Below are 20,040 nucleotides of genomic sequence, written 5' to 3'. Positions count from 1 at the left end.
AATGTGCTGAACCACAGACAACATCAGGGGTGTCTTACCTGGGCTAAGGAGAGCAAGTTTTGTATTTCATTTGGAAATCAAGGTCGTAGAGTCTGGAGGAAGGGTGGAGAAGCTCATAGCCCAAATTGCTTGAAGTCCAGGGTTAAGTTTCCAAAGTCTGTGATGATTTGGGGTGCAATATCATCTGCTGGTGTTAGTTCATTGTGTTTTTTGGAAAACAAAGTCACTGCACCTGTTTACCAAGAAATTTTGGAGCACATCATGCTTCCTTCTGCTGACCAGCTTTTTGAAGATGCTGATTTTGTTTTCCAGCAGGATTTGGCACCTACCCACACTGCCAAAAACACCAAAAGTTGGTTAAATGACCATGGTGTTGGTATGCTTAACTGGCCAGCAAACTCACCAGACCTGAACCCCATAGAGAATCTATTGTCAAGAGGAAAATGAGAAACAAGAGACCAAACAATGCAGATGAGCTGAAGGCCACTGTCAAAGAAACCTGGGCTTCCATACCACCTCAGCAGTGCCACAAACTGATCACCTCCATGCCACACTGAATTGAGGCAGTAATTAAAGCAAAAGGAGCACCTACCAAGTATTGAGTACATGTACAATAAATGAACATACTTTCTCTAGATAACCGCATAATAATATTATTATTACTGTTATAATAATAATATTTACAGATATTGAAACTGATCTCTGTACTCTGGTCTCCCTTGTGTATTTTCCTTCTTCATAAAACATCTAATTGTTACAACTCTGGTAAAAAGATTAGTTCAACCAACATTTTTGCTCCGTGTTTATAATTAACATAAACATATTTTTTTTCTTCAGTAAAAAAGGCATCTTGTCTGAATCAGGAGAGAAATATGATAATATAATATCTATCTGATTTTTTTTTTTCGTTTACTTATTTTATTTAGGCCCCTTTTTATTTATTTTTTTATTTGTTTGTTTGTTTGTTTTGGTACTAGCTGTGTTTGTAGGTTTCCGCCACAGTTTCAGGAGCTGGATTTTCATCAGAGACCGCTTTGCTCTGATTTAACATAAGGCTGACAGAGTTTTCCCACATCCAAGCGAATCGCAGCGCTTGTTGTCATTGTGGTGAAGTGTGCGCTTGGAATCCGGAGCGCTTTTATAAACGCTGCGCCAGCAGAAACTCAAGAGACGCGCATGGTGCTCGCTCCCGCGGTGCACCATATTTACACAGCTCGGTCCAAAGATTGTTCCCGCTTAGAGGCAGCTCAGTTGCTCTCGTTAGAAATTAAAGACCGCGTAATTGTCAGTTTCCTTTCCTTGTTTATTAAACTTTGATCATCATGATTTGGTTAACTTTGTTCTGCGTCTGCGTCTTGGTAACATCGCTGCAAGCTGATGCGCGCCTCGCTAATCGCTATGTGATCGGCGGATGTCCAAGGCAGTGTGATAAATCCATGTGTCCGTCCATGCCAAAGGACTGTCCGACAGGACAGGTGATGGATCACTGTAACTGCTGCCTGGTGTGCGCGTCCGGGGAGGGAGAGGCGTGCGGCGGGGTGGGTAAGCTGGGGGACCCGGTGTGTGGAGAGGGTTTGGAGTGTTCCGTGACTGGAGGAGTGGGCTACTCCGCTACCGTTAGGAGGAGAGGGAAACACGGTGTCTGCGTGTGTAAAAGCAGCGACCCGGTGTGTGGCAGTGACGGGGTCTCCTATAAGAACATATGCGAACTGAAGCGGTTCAGTAACCAAGCATTGAGTCGGCAGCAGCCGCCGGTGCTCTTCATACAACGGGGAGCGTGTGGGACGGGTGAGTGACTCACCCAAACAAACAGAGCACAGTTTACCTGTTCTTTTACACTCTTTACAGTGGCACAGTCCATGAGTTGTAAATAATAGGCTACTAATAAACAATGTCTATTACTTTCATTCACATACTTTCATAACCTACTGTTTATTTCAAATGTGATAGATATGAGATTAGTTCCATGAAAGGGAGAGGGAGAGTCAGATGTTGACAACAGAAGCAGATGTCATCTTTTCCGAATGGTATATTCATCATTGGCAAAAAAACGCCATTTTTGTCATCTTGTTCCAATGTTGGTTTCTTTAAATACAATTTAACAGCAGACGGGCTGATTTTAGTCATATTTGGTTGATAAACAAATTGGATAAGCATCAATTCTGTCTCTAGAATTGATTCTGCAAATCCTGTCTCTAGCAGTAACAGAAACTCTATTTGTTTGAGTAAAGCATATGTGTTTGTGCCAGTTTCATCGTGTTTATTATGATCATGTATTCTTACATTATTTGGACTGAGATCCACAAGTTTAAACTAAGTGTAAAGTGATCAGTGCCCAACTTCAGCCATGCCTCTTATATACTGCGTAAGACTCTGCACTCAGTCATAATTCATTGTTTTAATTCATTTTGACCCTTGCGTGCAGTTTGGTCATAGCACTTGCTCATCAGATACACAAACACAGTCTGACCCAAAACCACTGTAAATGGACAAAAACCAGAGCAGCTTGTGTGCTCTTTTTGTGGATTTGTGTTTATGCCCTCAGAATATTCAGTTTCACCTCTTAAAATGAAGCCTCCCGCGTCTTTCTTTCTATGTTTGTTTGTATTTGTGAGGTAGGTTAGATGAATTTGAGCAGGTTGCAAAGGGTTTACCTTTATGAAGTCCCTATTTTATATCCTTAAATTAGACGAAATGGGGTCTCTCTTTACCTTGTTCCTCGTTTCTACATTATTCTTACCGAAAGAGCCTCAATGTATTCATTTTGGCAGACACTGGCTCTTAAATTGTGGCTGAAAGTGAAAAGTTGTCTTGTTTTTGATAGTGAATCCTCACACACTTGTTGGCTCACAAAAAATCGTGCTACAATTGCATAAACTCACGTCAGCTATTGAGTATGAACACTTCAAAGCCTGTTCTTTAGAAGCTTAAATATGTAGTATACGTTCGGCGTAACCGTTGACATGTGTCTAGTCTCTGAATATTGGCATAATAAAGGCTCTAAGCAAAGTGCCAAGCTGTGAGAGGTCTGTGGTTTCCAAGTTCTGGCCTCATCTAAAGAAAAACACTGTGCTGCAGCAGAGCCCATGATGTAATTTTCATCTGGATCTGAAGTTCTGCCCGCATCTCTGAACACTTCTCCTTCGCTGGCTGCAGATTTAGGTCATATTGTGAGTCGTATGCATTCATCAGGAAACAGATTTTTACTGAAGCAGAAAGTAAGTCATCCAGGCGCCCTCCTGCAAGATTAGATGCTTTAGTCTGTTTTGGATGATTGTGATTGAAGAAAATGGCCTGCACACCGCTAGATCAAGAAGGTGAATAGAAGTGATGCCACCAAATGCTTTCCAGTCTCACATCACAGCTTGAGCTGTTTATATTAGCACTGTTCTATAAAACCTAGTCGACTGGCCTGCTGTCTACTGGAGCCTGAAGTGACAGGATATGAAACGTTTTGCAGAGGCACCATTTTGATTCATGATCACTAGTCTACAGTACTTTAAACTAATATTTCACTCAGAAGTGAAATGTGGTGAAAATGTAAGCAGGCCATCCAAGATGTAGATGAGCTGCTCTTTATCCGAACTCTTTTGGAGAAATTTTGCATCGCATCAGTTACTCACCAGTGGATCCTCTGCAGGGATAAGTGCAAAGGGCATCTTAAAATGAAGATTTAGCAAAATTGGGCAACTTAGCACTTGCTTCAAATATTTGCTTAACCTAATGAGCTACTTACAAAATGGGTTTTATGTATAAGGAGTGGGGAAAAGATTAAGTAAATGCTTGTGTTTATGTGAATGATTTATTAATATTAATATTGGCTCTTTATCGGTTGTTAAGTGATGACGTAGGAAGCACTGTTTCCAGGTCCAGGCCTCAACTGGTTTCACTTGAGAATACGACCTCAGCAGCCGTTTATGAGCACTGTTTATTCATATTAATAATTTAAGCCAAACGCTTTCAAACTTACGGTATACACTAGTGTCTCAGTGCTCACAGCGTCCCAAACACAAATCACTTTTACATTTTATTTTTATATTTATATTTTCATTGTCTGGCTGTCTGGGATTTCGGTATTGAGTTAAAGGTTAAGATTATAACTTTTTCGCTTGTATTCTATAACATTGTGAGTTTATATTAGCACCTTTAGTTTTTTCTCGTGGTAACTGATAGAGCGTTTGGACACGGAAGCGCTGCTACCTGACGTCACACTTAACAAGCGAATACAGGCTGTGTTTGTATGTATTAAACTTTTAATTGCTCTCTGTAGTGTGCATGTGCAGTGGTTTATGTGCTTTTATCAGGGGTTTTTTTATGTTGTGTGTGGTGTTCATTGGAGCTCAGAGGTTTGTCCCATCCAGACTGCTGCAGATTTAGTTAGTAGCCTTTAAAATGCTGATGAGGCACTCACTATAGCTTCTCTCTTTCTCTTTATATCAAATCATATTTCTCTGCAAAATCAAAAGAAAAAAATATTGCATTTTGACAATATTGCACTCTCATGACAATTAATCCTGTCATTTTACGTATAGTGATTTTTTTTTTTTTATCTGGATGAATTAATGGTAGTGCAATCACAACTGCCATGATGTATAAATACTAAATATCTTCAATAATGCATTTGTTGTTTTTGCATTACATTCATATTTTTTTTTTATTGTTTTGGCTTATAATGAGAATATAGGAGGTGATGTGCTTTAATAATAACACTAAATTCATACAAATTCAAGCTTAACAGGCTTCATTTTCTGAACAATAATAAACAAGTTCAAATATAATTTCATTTTTGTCTCTGGATGGTTGTATTGGGTGAAATATGACCTGGTCATATTTTGTGATGCCTTTCACTCATTCTTTTTTATTCTATTCTTTACACTGTGTTCCTATGCAACATTTTTATATTCCTCATCACTTGCTTCCACCAGTCTGGTCTACATTAAACTGTACCTATTTATTTGTGGATTCTTTCCCTCACATCCTGCTTCTAACTCCAAATGAATCTTTGGTTTGATATGGTTAGGAAAGTATCTCATCCTTTCATTGTCTTTTTGTTTTGATCATTTGTATTGTTTAAATTCTGATTAAGGTTTGTTCTTTGTATATATGTATGTGTGTATATATATATGTGTGTATGTGTGTGTGTGTGTGTGTGTGTGTGTGTGCTATGTTTGTGCAGAAACAGCTATTGTTTAGCTCTCTTCAATTAGCATGTTATGAAAGACGTGTTTGTTTATGAGTGTAGTGAAGTTTTTGAACTCTTCTTACTGATACGAACACATACAAACTCGCACAGATCTACACATGGATGTTCAGTCTAGAAATTAACCATCTACGAGAACAAGAATAGACAGGCACATAAGTATGAATTTATTCTGTTATGAATTATGAAAAGAACAAGAAGGGACTCATTATTTGTTTCATGATTCATCAAATTTCAGCTTCTCCATTCCCTCAAACACTTTCAAATAAATGTTCTCTAAACTTTCTCTGACAGTCACATCTCCTTTAGTTTCTGTTCTTCTGTAGTATAACATAGGTCAGTAAGACTATCCCACAGTAAGGACTCATTTCCTGCTCTCTGCTCACCTACATAGGCCTCGACTGAACTCAAATAAACACACTTCTCTCGTCTGAATCCTTCACAAACCCAGCAGAGAGGCCGCAGACAGAGCTTACACAACTGTAACTGGACACCTATAACTCAGAGCCACAGGCATGACCTGTTGATGTTCACGAGGTTTCATCCCTCACCGATTCTTTTGACTTTAGTGAGGACTGTGCTAGCCAGGAGTGAGCTCTCCCTATGCCAGAAGCTGTTTCAGAATAGAATAGAATATAATAGATCAATTTACCCTTCTCCTCCATCCACTTAGAGTTCCTTTCAAAAGATTTGGGGCTGTCAGATTTTTTTTATTTTTTATGTTTTATTATATATCTTATGCTTAACGCTGCATTCAGAAATAGTTATATATTGTGAAATATTATTATAACTTTATTTTCTATTTGAATATATTTTCAAATTTAATTTATTCCTTTGATGGCAAAGGTGAATTTTCAGCATCATTACTCCAGTCTTCATTTTCACATTTCACAACAATTTTTTATCATTTTCAGTGTTGCACTTCATTAATTAATTTTGTGGAAACATTTGTCTATTGTTTTGATGAATAGAAAAAAGTGAGTTGTTCAAATGCAAAATCTTTGAACATCTGGCTAGAAGATTTATTCTGTTGGACTCTTGCATGAAGATACAATAAAGCTATTGTATCATGCTAAATATATTTTAAAATCAAACTTCTAAGTGGAACCTTTTAGGCAGCATTTAATCTTTTATCCAAAAGTCTTGCCTTTTCCTTTTAAGTTTGCAATGTGAACAGTTACACTAAATAGCAAGATGACATATTTTGGAATCAAACAGAAAAGTATTGCTCATATTGATGGTTAAACCTGCTTTCACAGACTGCATGTCTCCACCTCCCAAGGATCTCTAGGACAAATGTCATGTCATTCTCTCAGACCATATGTTGTAATCTGGCAGTGTTTCAGTTAAAACACAAAAGGCTCATATTTGTGCAGACTAAACGTAGGCTTTGATGTATTTAGTTCAGAGCTGAGCAGATTCTTGGCAGGTTTGGCTGCCAGCCCAGTAGTTCTTTAAAATGAAACTTTACTAAAATTTTACTGAAATAATTAGCCAGGCTGTGCGTTACAGTGGTTAGGTGTGTTCTGAGCTTCATAAATGTTGAATAAATTGTTAAATTAATCATTGATATAAATGAGGACAAACACTTATTCTGTCATGTTATAGTTCATTAGCATAACTGCAGGAAGTTTACGATTGCCAAGCAACCTATCAGCTCATCCAATCAGAATTTAGAGTTGAAAATCTCTATTTTATAATAAGGTGTTTTACATTATTGGATCATTGATGCGATATCTTAATGTAAGAGAATCCTCATGCGAAAGGTATGCTTTGTCCATCTTGACGTTGAGTTTTACTGCTGTTGTTTTTCTCACTTGTTTTGATAGCGTTTCTCAAAACATGTGATTTTAGATTGAATGCCTTGTTTAATGTTGGTCTGGAGCTGGTCAGTCTCACCACACTGGATATTCTGTCGCCTTAAAATAAACTTTTGTTTCATTTTTCCTGTTGGCCTGCAGAGGATGGTTAGTTGTGATGGGTTGAATTATGTGCCCTATACTGTGTATTCAAACATTTCATAAGATGTAATGAGTCAGCAGATGCACAAACCCATGGATGTGTGCATGTCAACAATGATTTTGGTTCTTTCAGGGTTGGCAAAGTGTCAGATGTTGCAATCTTGCAGCTCTGAGAGCAATGGCTACAGAGTCTTAAACCATAAATGCACCAACATTAGCACTGGTTGGTTTTGACGCTTGTAGTTGAAGTGTGCCCGGAATATGCCCTAATAATTCATAAAATGTCCAGAAAGGTTTTGTTCTGTCAGAGATAAGAGGTTATGGATTTGTTTAAATCTTTGTGATCCTCTTGGGTTTCAGTACCTGAGTGCTGGCCAAGATGAGACAAGCGTGTCTGATTCTATTGTCTCTGCCAGTGCATTTGACCTAATCATAGGTCTGTCTTTCAAAGATGAAAAAAAAAACATTACATGGCTAAAGGGAGAATTTGTTTAGAACTTTTTAGAACTATCCCCCTTAAGACATTTTTTGGGGTGTTAAATAACAATACATGGACTACTGCAAACCTTGGTAAATCACCTTGCATGTTCCATTTAAAAACTCTTCTCATATGAATTTTATGTCCAAATTGGAAACTACAAATGCATGTGCAAAAATGTCAGATACAAAAATAACTGTCATGCTGAAATGATGTTCACTGTGTCTTTAGAAAATCCTGACAGTAGAGGGTTGCACTGGTGCAAGCTGCTATTAAATTTGGCCCTAATATTTTATGCAGCAAGGACACATTAAATTGGTCAAAAGTACAGTAAAGACATAATGTTACAAAATATTTCTATTGCCACAACAATATTAAGCAGCACAACAGTTTTCAGCATTAATAATAAAGACTTTCTTTGAGAACCAGATCAGCATATAAGAATGATTTCTGAAGGGCCATGTAATACTTAAGATTGGAGTAACGGCTGCTGAAAATCCAGCCTTACATGTAAATATATTCAAATATTCAATTGTAATATTATTTGACAATATTGCTGTTTTTTAATCAAATAAATGCAGCATTGGCAACCATAAGACACTTCTTTCAAAAGTATATAAAAAATCATACAGACTATTGTACAATGCATTTATTACCATATACAGTATATTTATTCACACCAGAAAGCTAATGGTTTAGAGTAAGGTTGTAAAATGGATGAGGAAAGTGATCCGGAACATTTTCTTCCACAAAACTTTTTTGGTGTTAAAACTATAATTAGGTTGAATTATTCTGGTCAGAATGCAAGCCAGCGCCAAGCTGGATTTGACTTTAATTACACTTGGGAACTTACATGCTTTCCGACACCAGGTCTTCTTGGGGTCCCTGTGATCGTGTATAATTAAAAGGGCTCCTCCATCATTGCAGTGATTGTAATTTGATACATTTGATTGGATCAAATGACAGCAGCTACCGTCTGTGCATTTGAGTCTGTGGTTGCTTACCAAAACAGTCTGACCCTTAGGTTGATGAAACAAAAGGGTACAATTATGGACAAGTTGTGGTCTAGTGGTTAGAGAGTTTGATTCTTAACCCTAAGGTTGTGGGTTCGAATCTTGGACTGGCAATACCACGACTTAGGTGCCCTTGAGCAAGGCACTGAACCCCCAACTGCTCCCCGGGCGCCGCAGCATAAATGGCTGCCCACTGCTCCGTGTGTGTGTTTGTGTGCACTATGGATGGGTTAAATGCAGAGCATGAATTCTGAGTATGGGTCACCGTACTTGGCTGAGTGTAACGTCACTCACTAAAAGAGCAATTTTCATACACTTTATGTAAATTATGAACTTTTGATTTCTGACAATAAACTCCCTTTGGTTGAAAGGGAAAAAATATCTCTCACTCCTTTTCCTTCATGGTGAAATTACAGAGGACGAGAGTCAACATTTCCAGACACGTCCTCCAAGAGACTCCTCATTTCATAGCACTAACGTGTCTCTCTCTGTATGTGTGTGTGTGTGTGTGTGTGTGATGCTGACTTACGTAAGCAACAGAAGTCCCATATATATATTTACACAGAAAATCCCACCACTTGTCTTTTTTTAGTTAACGACTAGACTCTTTTTCCTCTCTGTATCCTGTTTGAGGGATGTAATTTGATATTTTCAGATGTTTGTCCTCTACGGTCAATTTCTTGCGTTATACATTCTCATTACATCTTATTTTGTTTGTTTTTTTGTTTGTTTCAGCTATCCATGATAACCCCAATAGCCTGAGATACAGGTACAATTTCATTGCAGATGTTGTAGAGAAGATCGCCCCTGCCGTGGTTCATATTGAACTGTATCGCAAGTAAGTTTCTAGCGTTATCTATAGTCTATATTAAAGAGGAATATTTCACCAAATGTCTCATTCTTTACCTCTGATTCAATCTCTCTTTCATGCTCTTTGTGTCTTGTTTAGGATGGTGTACTCACAGCGTCAGATGGCTGTGGCGAGCGGATCAGGGTTTGTGGTGTCTGACGACGGCCTTATTGTGACAAACGCCCATGTGATAGCCAATAAAAACCGAGTGAAGGTGGAGCTTAAAAACGGAGCCTCGTATGATGCTAATATAAAATATGTTGATGAAAAAGCAGATATTGCCCTCATAAAGATCAATCCAGCGGTAAGAGAAAACAACAAAGCCCTGCTGCTGCCCTTAGCATTAGACATTGCATTCATTTAGATTTCACTAAGACAAATACTTACAAAACATTTGTGTGGCTCGTGTACTGAGGTGGACAGACTGAACAGTTTTATGAAGCCGCCTCACCATGGTTTATAAATGGAAACTGAGGTTTTATTTTTGATCTTGATTGTTTATGCTGAAGAGGTTCAAGCCTGAATACGAACAGCAGTCCACCAAACACGCCAGGCTCTATTTTAGGATATAGTTACTATTAGTGCAATATCAAAAACCAAGTCCAAATAACCTAAGAGTGTTTCATTAACAGAAAAAAAAAATAGATGGCCAAACTAAAGATTGCAGGAACTCAAACTTGGCATCTATATTTCAGCAATTACTGCATTCACACAGCACTGTAATATTTGGAAAAGAGACTTTTCATGTAACCAAAATAGGAACATTACTGACCCCGTGAATACAGAATGACCAAAACAATCCTTTTAAGGCATCTTAGGCGAAATTTACTATTACCCACAACCCCCTCACTCACTCAGGTTAGTGCAGTGCACTGTGCAAATTCTTAAAATATATGTCATGCTGGCTGATAGACACCAGGCAGCATGTTTGGCTGACAATCCTAACCTCACAATCACTCAAGCTCTTAAACATATGGTCTCCCGAGAAATAAAGCACACACAAGCCCCAGACTGCAAGTTTGAGCCGATGTTCTCAAAGAATACATACTGCTCCAAGATCAGATTCCTCGATTGATTCTTATCCTGGTTCCTGTAGTATCCCTGTAATACCCCTGTAGTTTTATGTAGCTCTCTCTCTCTCTCTCTCTCTCTCTGGTGTTTCTGATGCTTCTGGATTATATCAGTGGGCTCTTTAACGCCCAGCTGCTAAAGAATTTGCCCCAGTTTGAGTGAGTGATCTTGAACGACATCATGTGGTTTGCAATATTGAGAGAGTTAAATAGGAACAATTCAGACTTGTCTCTGATGTAAGACTTGCCTCTAACTAACAGGGCATTTGGGATAAGTAATAAAAAGGCATTGGTTTAAATGGCTCAAGTGAGTTGGAGATCATACTCTGCAAGAGGATCAGGTACAGCAAAGACTCTGGGGAGACCCTGAGTGTGTGTGTGTGTGTGTGTGTGTGTGTTTGAGAGAACTTGTGTGTGCCTGTATCCCTGTAAGTAATTACTGCAATTTCTTCCCTTTTCTGATGCATGTTGAGAGGTTTGAAGTAGGTCAGTAACTGTTAAACTTTCATTAAGTGCATATGTTCACAGTTATAATCAAGTTTTTTAATAATCCAGCTACAGTGCGAGCTGTCTGAGTCTGATTTTCATGAATACATGATGGATGATTCTGAGCTACAATTGCATAATTTAGGTCTGGTAAAAAATGATTCTGGATCTTTCACAGTCAGAGTAAAACAAGTAAAGCATTTTAAGAAGATAAATTATTGTTTTGGTCCGACTGAAATAGAACATTTAAAGTGTATGGAAACACTTATTGTTACTTTAAAACTATTTCTAAGTATTTTGCATTGTGTTACAAGGTAATTGTCAGTTCATGCATTCTCTGGGAATTGAACATTGGCCTTGGTGTTTCTAGCGCCATGTTGTACTATTTAAGGTACAGGAATGCTTCAGTAGTTGTACGCTAGTAGTAAGTAGTTAACTACTACAGTAAACACACACTTTTGAAAAATACAACTTGTAAAACAGTGCTCCTGTGGCTCAAGTGGTAGAGGATTGTGTTAGCAGCACAAGGTTGTAGGTTTGATTCCCAGGAAACACATGTTAGGTAAAAACTGTTAACCTGAATGCACTGTAAGTCGCTTTGGATAAAAGGGTCTGTAAATGCATACATTTAATTTAAAATTAGAAACAGTGTAATTTCAATACATAAGTGGAAAACATAGTGAAAAACAGCAGAATTATTCGAAATTATTGCCATGCTGCTCTGATTTTTGTTGATTTATTCGTAGTTAAAAAAGTTACTCCCCAAAGCTGCAAACCTCACTGTCTAAACTCAAATTCACTCAGACGCACTATGCTCATGCCTTGAACTGATGAGGAAGGAATAATTGTACAATATGTATCACACAATAGAATTTCACTCATGCAGAAAATGGACACCACATGTTGGATGCATTGAGAAGGGAATCGTAGAGCAGATTATTTATTTTCTTCTCAATCTTTTGTCTTTTACACTGTTTCTTCATCCTTCTCTCTCCCTTTATTGGTAGCTGTCTGTCTCTAGGGAAAAGAAGGGAAATGGTTTTCCCTCTCAGAGAGTGTGTGTGTGAGAGAGAGAGAGGAAATGTGGTTACTGACTGGAAATGAATGGATTGGGAGCTCTTGAGGGTCCCACTTCCATGATCTGTTGAACTTCCCATCATTTCAGTTCCCGAGCTCAAAAGCTACAGGAAAAAATTATAATTTTCACGTCTCAGCCCATTACACATTTAGTCAACTCATTTGTAAATCTCCTAAGTCTTTCAGAGAAAGTTTCCAGTTTATGTTAAGAGCTTTAAGGCTAATACATAGCTTGCATACAAACACACACACACACAGAAAGAGAGAGAGAGAGAGAGAGAGAGGTTTTCTTTGGATTATCTATGTTCCAGTGGCCTAAAATACAGTCCAGACTGAGTAATGTGACTAATGTGACTGACTGCTGGTTGGGCCAAAAGGAGTCATTTAATATTACAGGGTAAGATGTGAATCACACGTAGGAACAGAGAAGCAGTTTTGGCCATGAGGAGCAAGAGTGGAAGTGCAAATGCGAAGAGGATATACATGATATAAACTACCATTTGGGACAGTGGCATCAAAATATGTCACTAAATGTCCCCATTCCCCCCAAACACACCCTCAGAAACTTTAAGTTTAAACTCATCTTAAGTTTGAATTATATGGTATTATTCCAAGTTCCAGGCAGATTTTTCCAGCTGTTCTGTGATTGAATAAAACAAGAACACATAGGAAGGAAGAAAAAAAGTCTATTTAATCTCTCAACTGTTTCTTTCAAAATGCAACAAGTGCAGCAAATTTGAACCAAGATCAAAAATATTTTTTTCCCCCTAAAAAGGGTCCTGGTAAGTGTATACAGTTGTAAATTAAATATCAAGCATAAACTTTCCAAGATAAATATCACAATGCATTAATGAATATTTAAAGCATTTAAATACACATTTTGAGTTACTTCTGACTTTAATAGCAATCACGCCAGTTGCAACCTGATTAACTTGCTGGAGGAAGATGATTTACAATTGAGTTATTAATCTGTTAGTTTTTACAGATAACAGGCAGGTTTGATTTCAGATGGACTAAAGTATATACATGGCATTTTATAATACACATTATTATTTTATTTTGATTGTTTTAGCATGCATGAAAATACACTTAATATCACCTCAGACATGAGCACAAAAACTAGACAAAAACTAAATTTCCATCCGAACAAAAGTTTGATTCAAACATTTCTCATCATATCCTTCCAGGATCAAATTGAGAGAGTGAGCCTATGTGAGAGAAGTTCTCTGCATTTATTTTATAGCTGTTTACTGTTTGTCAATAATTGTCTTATCTCTTTTTATTACTCGTAAGAAATTTTCAGAGAAATCCCCAAGACAGGGATTAGGCTATACCTAAATGAAACTTAACTGAGAACTCTATTAAGTCTTCCTTTGGGAAGAACCTTCAATACCTCACTCATTGAAAATAACTTACAGCCATATTCACCACAAACCCACCGAGTGGAGAACTTAGAGCTTGCAATTAAACTGGTGCTTACCTTTGAAGTCACTCACAGCGCAGTAATTAAAGGCATAAAATGAGGTGCCTACTGATGGGCACAATGATGACAGAGTGGGATGCTGATCTCAGTAACTCGTTCCTTTTTACTGCATGTCTTTTGAATTCTGCTTTTGTTCAGATTGTGACTAACTGCAAACTTATGTTTAAAGGCAGACACACATTTTTAGTAGTGCATGGGAATGTCAACCTGAGGAAACTCTGTAGCTCCACAACAACCTTATAATAATAATCCAAACATTCGACTGACTGTGTTACCCATTTTGTACCTGCAAGTGCTTTAACTACTGGAATGGCCTAAGGCAGGGGAAATATCTGTTTCAGCTCTAAAAAATGCTTTTTGATTATAATCACCTCGAACGGAAATTAAAATCACCTAAAGGAATAAAGTAGATCACTACCAATTTTATAGGTGAAGAAATGTTCAGTATTATTTCTCCACATAACATAAAGGTTTGAGAAGTTCCCTAACACTTAACAGGAAATCAAGTGCTGTTTGTTTTCATTGTTGTTTTTGTTTATTTTTTATTTTTTGTCTGGATGGTATGTTTATATAGTATATCTCTGTTGAAAGTAGATGCAATCTTGTTTTGGCATTTTTTTGCCTTGTGACACGTCTTCTACCTCTCTTTGAAGATCCCTATCCTAGCCTTATCTTGGAAGTCTTATGGGAATGAAAAATTCTTTCTCAAAGTTCTTCTTGTGTTTCATTGGCATTTGGTGAGGGTGAGACTGTTTTTACATGTCCAATATTGACTGGTATTTTCAGACTGCAGTAACATTAACAAAGACACCTGGGTAAGTGTCGTGCTTTTATTGGCCAGATGGATGCAGGTGCTTCTGCTGGTAAACTATTATAGTAAGGATCTGCTCACCTGTAGTCTCACATAGCAGAGCTTTATTAGACTTCATGGCCGGTAACATACTGTGATCACAGGGATATTGCATCTGTGGGATTCTTGATTAGGGCGGATTGCATAGAACTGGAATGAAATAGATTAAGGGTTTAGTTCATGGTTTTTGATATCAATTACAACTGTAAAAGTGCTATAAACATTTATAAACTACATTTAATAGAGGAAAATTACTGTTTTTGACAATTTTATTTTAGCCTATTACTACAAATTTTGGACCCTAGGGAGAAAGAAGTCATAGATTGTTTTGTCTAGTTTGCCAGTCATCGTCATCTTTATCCTCTTCTATCTTAAAACGCTTTTAGCACAGGTCGAGTTCGCTGAGAGTTCACCTCGTGATAAAAGCTCGGGATCAGTTTACAGCTCTGGACTTAGTTTTCTTCCTCTCCATTAGGCAGGTACAGCTTGAGTATCTATGGAGAAACCATACCTCAACAAAGGTTGCAATTATTTATTTGTCATTTTTTAAATATTTAGATTTTTAGTTATTGTGTATGCTGTTTGTTCAGATATAACAACAAAGATTCATCCAGCCTAAGATGTCCTAAGGTAAGATAGCGGTACATTTGTAGAACACCTTCCTATAATCTTTAAATCATGCCTTAGAGAGTTCAGACAGACATTACAACCTCCAAACCATCTAACACTGAAGATGTCATCGACTGTTTCCCTCATTAACCTTTCATCCGATGCTTTCTTAGAAAATACAGACTCACACTGTTGTCATCTGAATCTGTAAAATACAGAGCCCATACATGCACGCGAAATGAGAATGTAAGTGCGTCTAGTGTGTTTATGTAGCTCAGCGTGTCTGCTATCCACTCTCTGACTCTATTTTTACTGTCAGTAAACAAAATAGACACCAGTGCAGTGGCTAAACACGCATATTCTGTTGTTACAATGACCGTTCTAATCAAGCCCCTGTGTTGAGAGGGGAGATTCCATAAATGATTCCCCACAGGAAAACAGCATTCCGATTCGTCCTGTCCTGTCCTAAGTGCCTACTTTTCCGTGATGTCATAAAGGTTGCATGGCGATAAGGTTTCAGAGATCTGAATTTAATATGCAAACTCCTGTTTGACAGACAGTTGATAGCGGCTGCACAGAGGTGTTAGAATAGAACTGTGTGGCAGTTCTGGACTCTTCAGGAAATTGAAGGGTAGAGTTATGGAATGCCTGGATACAAGCATTTATCACATGACTGACTTTGCAATGTCATAAAGTTGCAAGAATGTCTAAGCAGTTGTGTTGTGTGGCCAGTATTGGATATCAATTAAAGTTCCTTTATAAACTTTTGCAGGCTTTAGGATTGTGAAGTGTTGGGATATTTCTGACTTACGAGCAGATACTGAAATAAAGGCTGCATTCCTTATATAATAAACATGTCTTTTTCTCTCTCTTTCTGCCCAACAGAGTAAGCTTCCCGTGCTTCTCCTCGGCCGATCGGCTGACCTCAGACCAGGAGAATTTGTGGTTGCTATCGGCAGCCCGTTTTCACTCCAGAATACAGTTACCACAGGAATAGTAAGCACCACACAGAGAGGCGGGAAAGAGTTGGGTCTACGAAACTCGGATATGGATTACATTCAGACCGATGCCATTATTAATGTGAGCAAATTATTACAACTGCACATTTTATTTATTACTCTATATTTATTGCATATTTATTATTTGTTATTTTAATGTGTGTCTCATGAGGCTCAAACATCCATGCACACACAAATCAAGCCATAAAACACAAGCGTGTTTTAACACATGAAATGTCTTTTTTACAGTTTGGCAACTCAGGAGGACCATTAGTCAATCTGGTGAGCATTTCCTAATTCCAAAACTGCTGAATAATATGATCCTGCAAATAAACTACTAATATTTACACAGAGCATGACTGTGTGGTAATCATCAGGGCCTATTTTCCCAGAATGCAAGTGTCAGTGTTACAGTAATGTTACCCCAATGAGAAATTTAAAAAAATATATATATTTTATTTAAATTTTAGATTTAGTAATTTTAGTACTTCAGCCTAACCTTGATTTACTTCAGTTAGCTGCCAAGGCAACATTTCTAATTTTCATTTAGGTTTTACATGTAATATCTGTAATTATTTTTTATTTGAGCTTTATTTTAATTACCAAAAATAATGTAACAGTGTTAATGCTCATTAAGAGTAATTACATTGATTTGATTTTAAGTGATTATATTTTATTTTATTATATTCTGTAAGAACTGAACTGAATAGAATAGAATAGAATAAGTCGATACAGGCATGAAAGATCATGTGATGTGTCCTTGATAGAAGTCATTTAATATTTGACCAGTATTGTCAGTTTTTCCCAGCCATATTAAATAATGTATTTGATTTATGTATTTGACCACATGATGACATGATAAGGACTTTCACATAATTCTTTATGAAAGTCAATGAACATCAGTACTGCCTTGCAGGGTAATTGTGTCCATACCTTATTCTTTTTCCTAAAGGATGGTGAAGTGATTGGGATCAACACATTAAAAGTGACAGCTGGAATCTCCTTTGCTATTCCATCAGACAAGATACGACAGTTTCTCGCTGAGTCGTATGACAGACTGGCCAGAGGTACGACAGTACATTCATATCCAGAAGTGATATACGAGATAGAGCATGTTACCTAATTATTAGTGGACTAACTCTCATTGAGTTCTTCTGGCTGTTTTACAGGTCGAGTAGTGACTAAGAAAAGATACGTTGGTATTCGTATGATGACCCTCACTCCGGAGTAAATACATTAACATGCATCAAATTAATGAATACCTTCTTTAATATGGTTGCTATCATGACCTTATGGAAGATCTTACATGATTATGTAATTCTGTGTGATTTATAGTGCCAAGTTATAATTTGAGGCTGTTATTCTTCTTTTTCTTTTTTGGATGGCAAAATATTTTACTGCATTAATTATTTGATGAAATCATCTGATGTAACTATGTTCAATTCTGCTCACAGACTGTCCAGAGAGCTCAGAGGTCGACTGCCAGACTTCCCTGACATCATGTCAGGAGTCTATGTGATTGAGGTCATCTCTAAATCTCCAGCTGCAGCGTGAGTCCCCAAAACTCAAAGTCCCATAATGCCAAGCAGGTCAACTCGTTTGGCAGCACTCACATGTTGTTTTTACTGGCCACATGCTTTCTGCTTTCATACTTGGAAGGGTATAGTCTTAGTCTACATCTGTCTCCACATTGACCCTCACCTATCAAAACACTCAAAACCTGCTGATGTTCATCATTTCATCCCATTGTTTATATTGACTCACACAAAAACCTGTTCCTCTGTATTGTTTGAAACCGTTTCGTGCGTAAGAGAGAGGATGTAGGGTGCTGAAAATGCATTTAAATTAACGGGACAGTTCACTTAAAAATTAAAGTTCTGTTGTCTTTTATGCACCCTAATGTCATTCCAAGACTTTCAAGTCAAACAGGTTTGGAACCACATAAGGGTGACTAATGATTTCTTGTTAGTCACCCACATCCAATGACTCAGGTCTCACTGCCACATCATATCCATTAACATTTTTAAGGAGTCTTGTCTTTGTTATGCTTGTTAAAAGACAAAGGCAAATACAGCATGTACGCAAAGTCAAATGTAAGGGAGATTCACTTTCAACGTTGTTTTAACATGATTCCACAACCACAGTCCAATCCGCTGCCCACCACATCCTCATCAAGGACATTTTTAGTTTTCCTGAAAGCTTGAACAATCTCAGATGGCGCCCAGACACACAAACAACTGCTTCTTTCCTCTCGGCGTGACACCATTACACTTATGATTCACTGTTGAATAACAGATGATCACCAAATGTTGCACAAACAGGAAGTACTTGTGAAGTCTAGTATATAAACAGGGTGGTTAAACTGTGAGGGCGTTGTGAATGTGTTTAGTTTGATCTAATATAGATGTAGGTGCATGTTTCTGAAATATAATTTAAAAAGCCATTTAAAGTAATGCGGTCTGAATTATAGAGCCATTACACTTTTAATGTTGATGTTTTGATGAATTATTTTATTCCTCTTCAGTCCTCCTCATCAAATGCTTTTCCCCTCTTCTCTGTCTCTTCTTTAGAGGTGGACTTAAAGAACATGACGTCATCATTTCTATCAATGGTCAGCGGGTCTCCACTGCAACAGATGTAAGCGCAGCCATCAAAAAGGACACCAGTTTACGCATAGTGGTTCGACGTGGCAACGAGGACATTATCCTGACTGTCATTCCTATGGAGATTGACCCTTGACTCTGAACAGAGCTGGTGTTCTACGACCCCACCAATGAACTTACCGGATGTGTCTTCTGCCCCGCCCCTACAAGTGGCTTCTAGCCAATTGTCCATGTTCTTGAAATGACGGGCAGGGTTAAAGCTCAGCCTGAGATTTTAGACGGTACAGTGCACAGTGATGTAGTTTCACATTTATTAATGTTCTTATTTTAATCATAATGAGTGATTTAGAGGATGCTACTACTGTTTACTGTTCAACATATTAGGACTTGATTAGATTTTCCAGAATATAGATTTTCTCTTTCATTATCCAACAAATTTAGTGCACAGCAGCTTGAGGAGTTCTTCAGAATTTGATTGGAATTTCTAACCTTTTTTTTTTTTTTGCGCTTTTCTAGAGCAAAAATGTTTTAAATGTGTCTCTTTTTTTTAAATAAAAGATTATTTGATACATTTGTGAAGACTACACCACAAACAAATAAATAAAAAAAAATAAAAAAAAAAATACATTACACAATGACAAAACATGGTGGTATGTTACCAAGACATTATTGGGAGTTAATGGTGGTACAGTACTTTTTACATCACAAAATTGGATTTTCTTGAAGTTTTCTGTTAAACTTTATATTCATTAAATAATACGGGGAAAAAAGTGAATGACAGTTTCCACAAAATTGTTTTCAACATCGATAATAATAAGAAATATTCATTGAGCATCAACTCAGCATATTATAATGATTTCTGAAGGATCATGTGACAATAAAGACTAGAGTAATGGCTCCTGAAAATTCAGCTTTGCCATCTTAGAAATAAATGACATTTTAAAATGTATTCCAGTATATTTAATATATACTGTATTTTTGATCCAATAAATGCAGCATTTTGAAAATGACTTCTTTCAAACACAAGAAAATAATCTTGCCAACCCCAAACTTTTGGACATGGTGCATATGTATTTTGACATCTGGTATAAGCAAAGGAAAAAACAAACACATTCTTTATGCACAGATAGAATCAATTTTATTTAGTAACTTTATTGAAGAATATTTATTTTATTTAGTAACTTTATTGAAGAATATTTATTTTTATCATTTAGTAGTTCAAAGTAGCTCAAACTGTGCAAACAAGATAAAATGACAAACAATCAAATGTTCATTTTCTGAACACCTGACAGAATGAGCTAAAAAATGTAAGCCATACATGGCACGCAGCCTTCAGCTGGCACTAACATATGCCAAAAACAA

General features: G+C 37.3%; 1 protein-coding gene across 1 annotated transcript; it reads left to right on the top strand.

Annotated features, from left to right (window-relative positions):
* Positions 1–1,322: 1,322 nt before the first annotated feature.
* LOC113113707 (serine protease HTRA1A-like) lies at positions 1,323–19,249 on the top strand. Its single transcript, XM_026280130.1, has 9 exons — positions 1,323–1,788; positions 9,388–9,490; positions 9,602–9,806; positions 15,963–16,157; positions 16,325–16,357; positions 17,028–17,142; positions 17,245–17,302; positions 17,530–17,625; positions 18,646–19,249. Exons 1-9 carry the CDS (start codon positions 1,323–1,325, stop codon positions 18,812–18,814), a joined length of 1,440 nt encoding a protein of 479 aa, XP_026135915.1. The 3' UTR covers positions 18,815–19,249.
* The last annotated feature ends 791 nt before the right edge of the window (positions 19,250–20,040 follow it).

This window comes from Carassius auratus, chromosome 14, assembly GCF_003368295.1.
Source record: "Carassius auratus strain Wakin chromosome 14, ASM336829v1, whole genome shotgun sequence".
NCBI lineage: Eukaryota > Metazoa > Chordata > Actinopteri > Cypriniformes > Cyprinidae > Carassius > Carassius auratus.
Note: the sequence above shows the minus strand (reverse complement) of the source record. Positions and strands in the feature narration are given on the sequence as shown.

Bases quoted from the DNA above. Each gene is read 5' to 3' on its own strand.
- LOC113113707 (XM_026280130.1), top strand. From the start codon at position 1,323: ATGATTTGGTTAACTTTGTTCTGCGTCTGCGTCTTGGTAACATCGCTG. The intron at 16,158-16,324 runs GTGAGCAAATTA...TCTTTTTTACAG, and splicing joins AGACCGATGCCATTATTAAT to TTTGGCAACTCAGGAGGACC. The intron at 17,303-17,529 runs GTAAATACATTA...TTCTGCTCACAG, and splicing joins ATGATGACCCTCACTCCGGA to ACTGTCCAGAGAGCTCAGAG.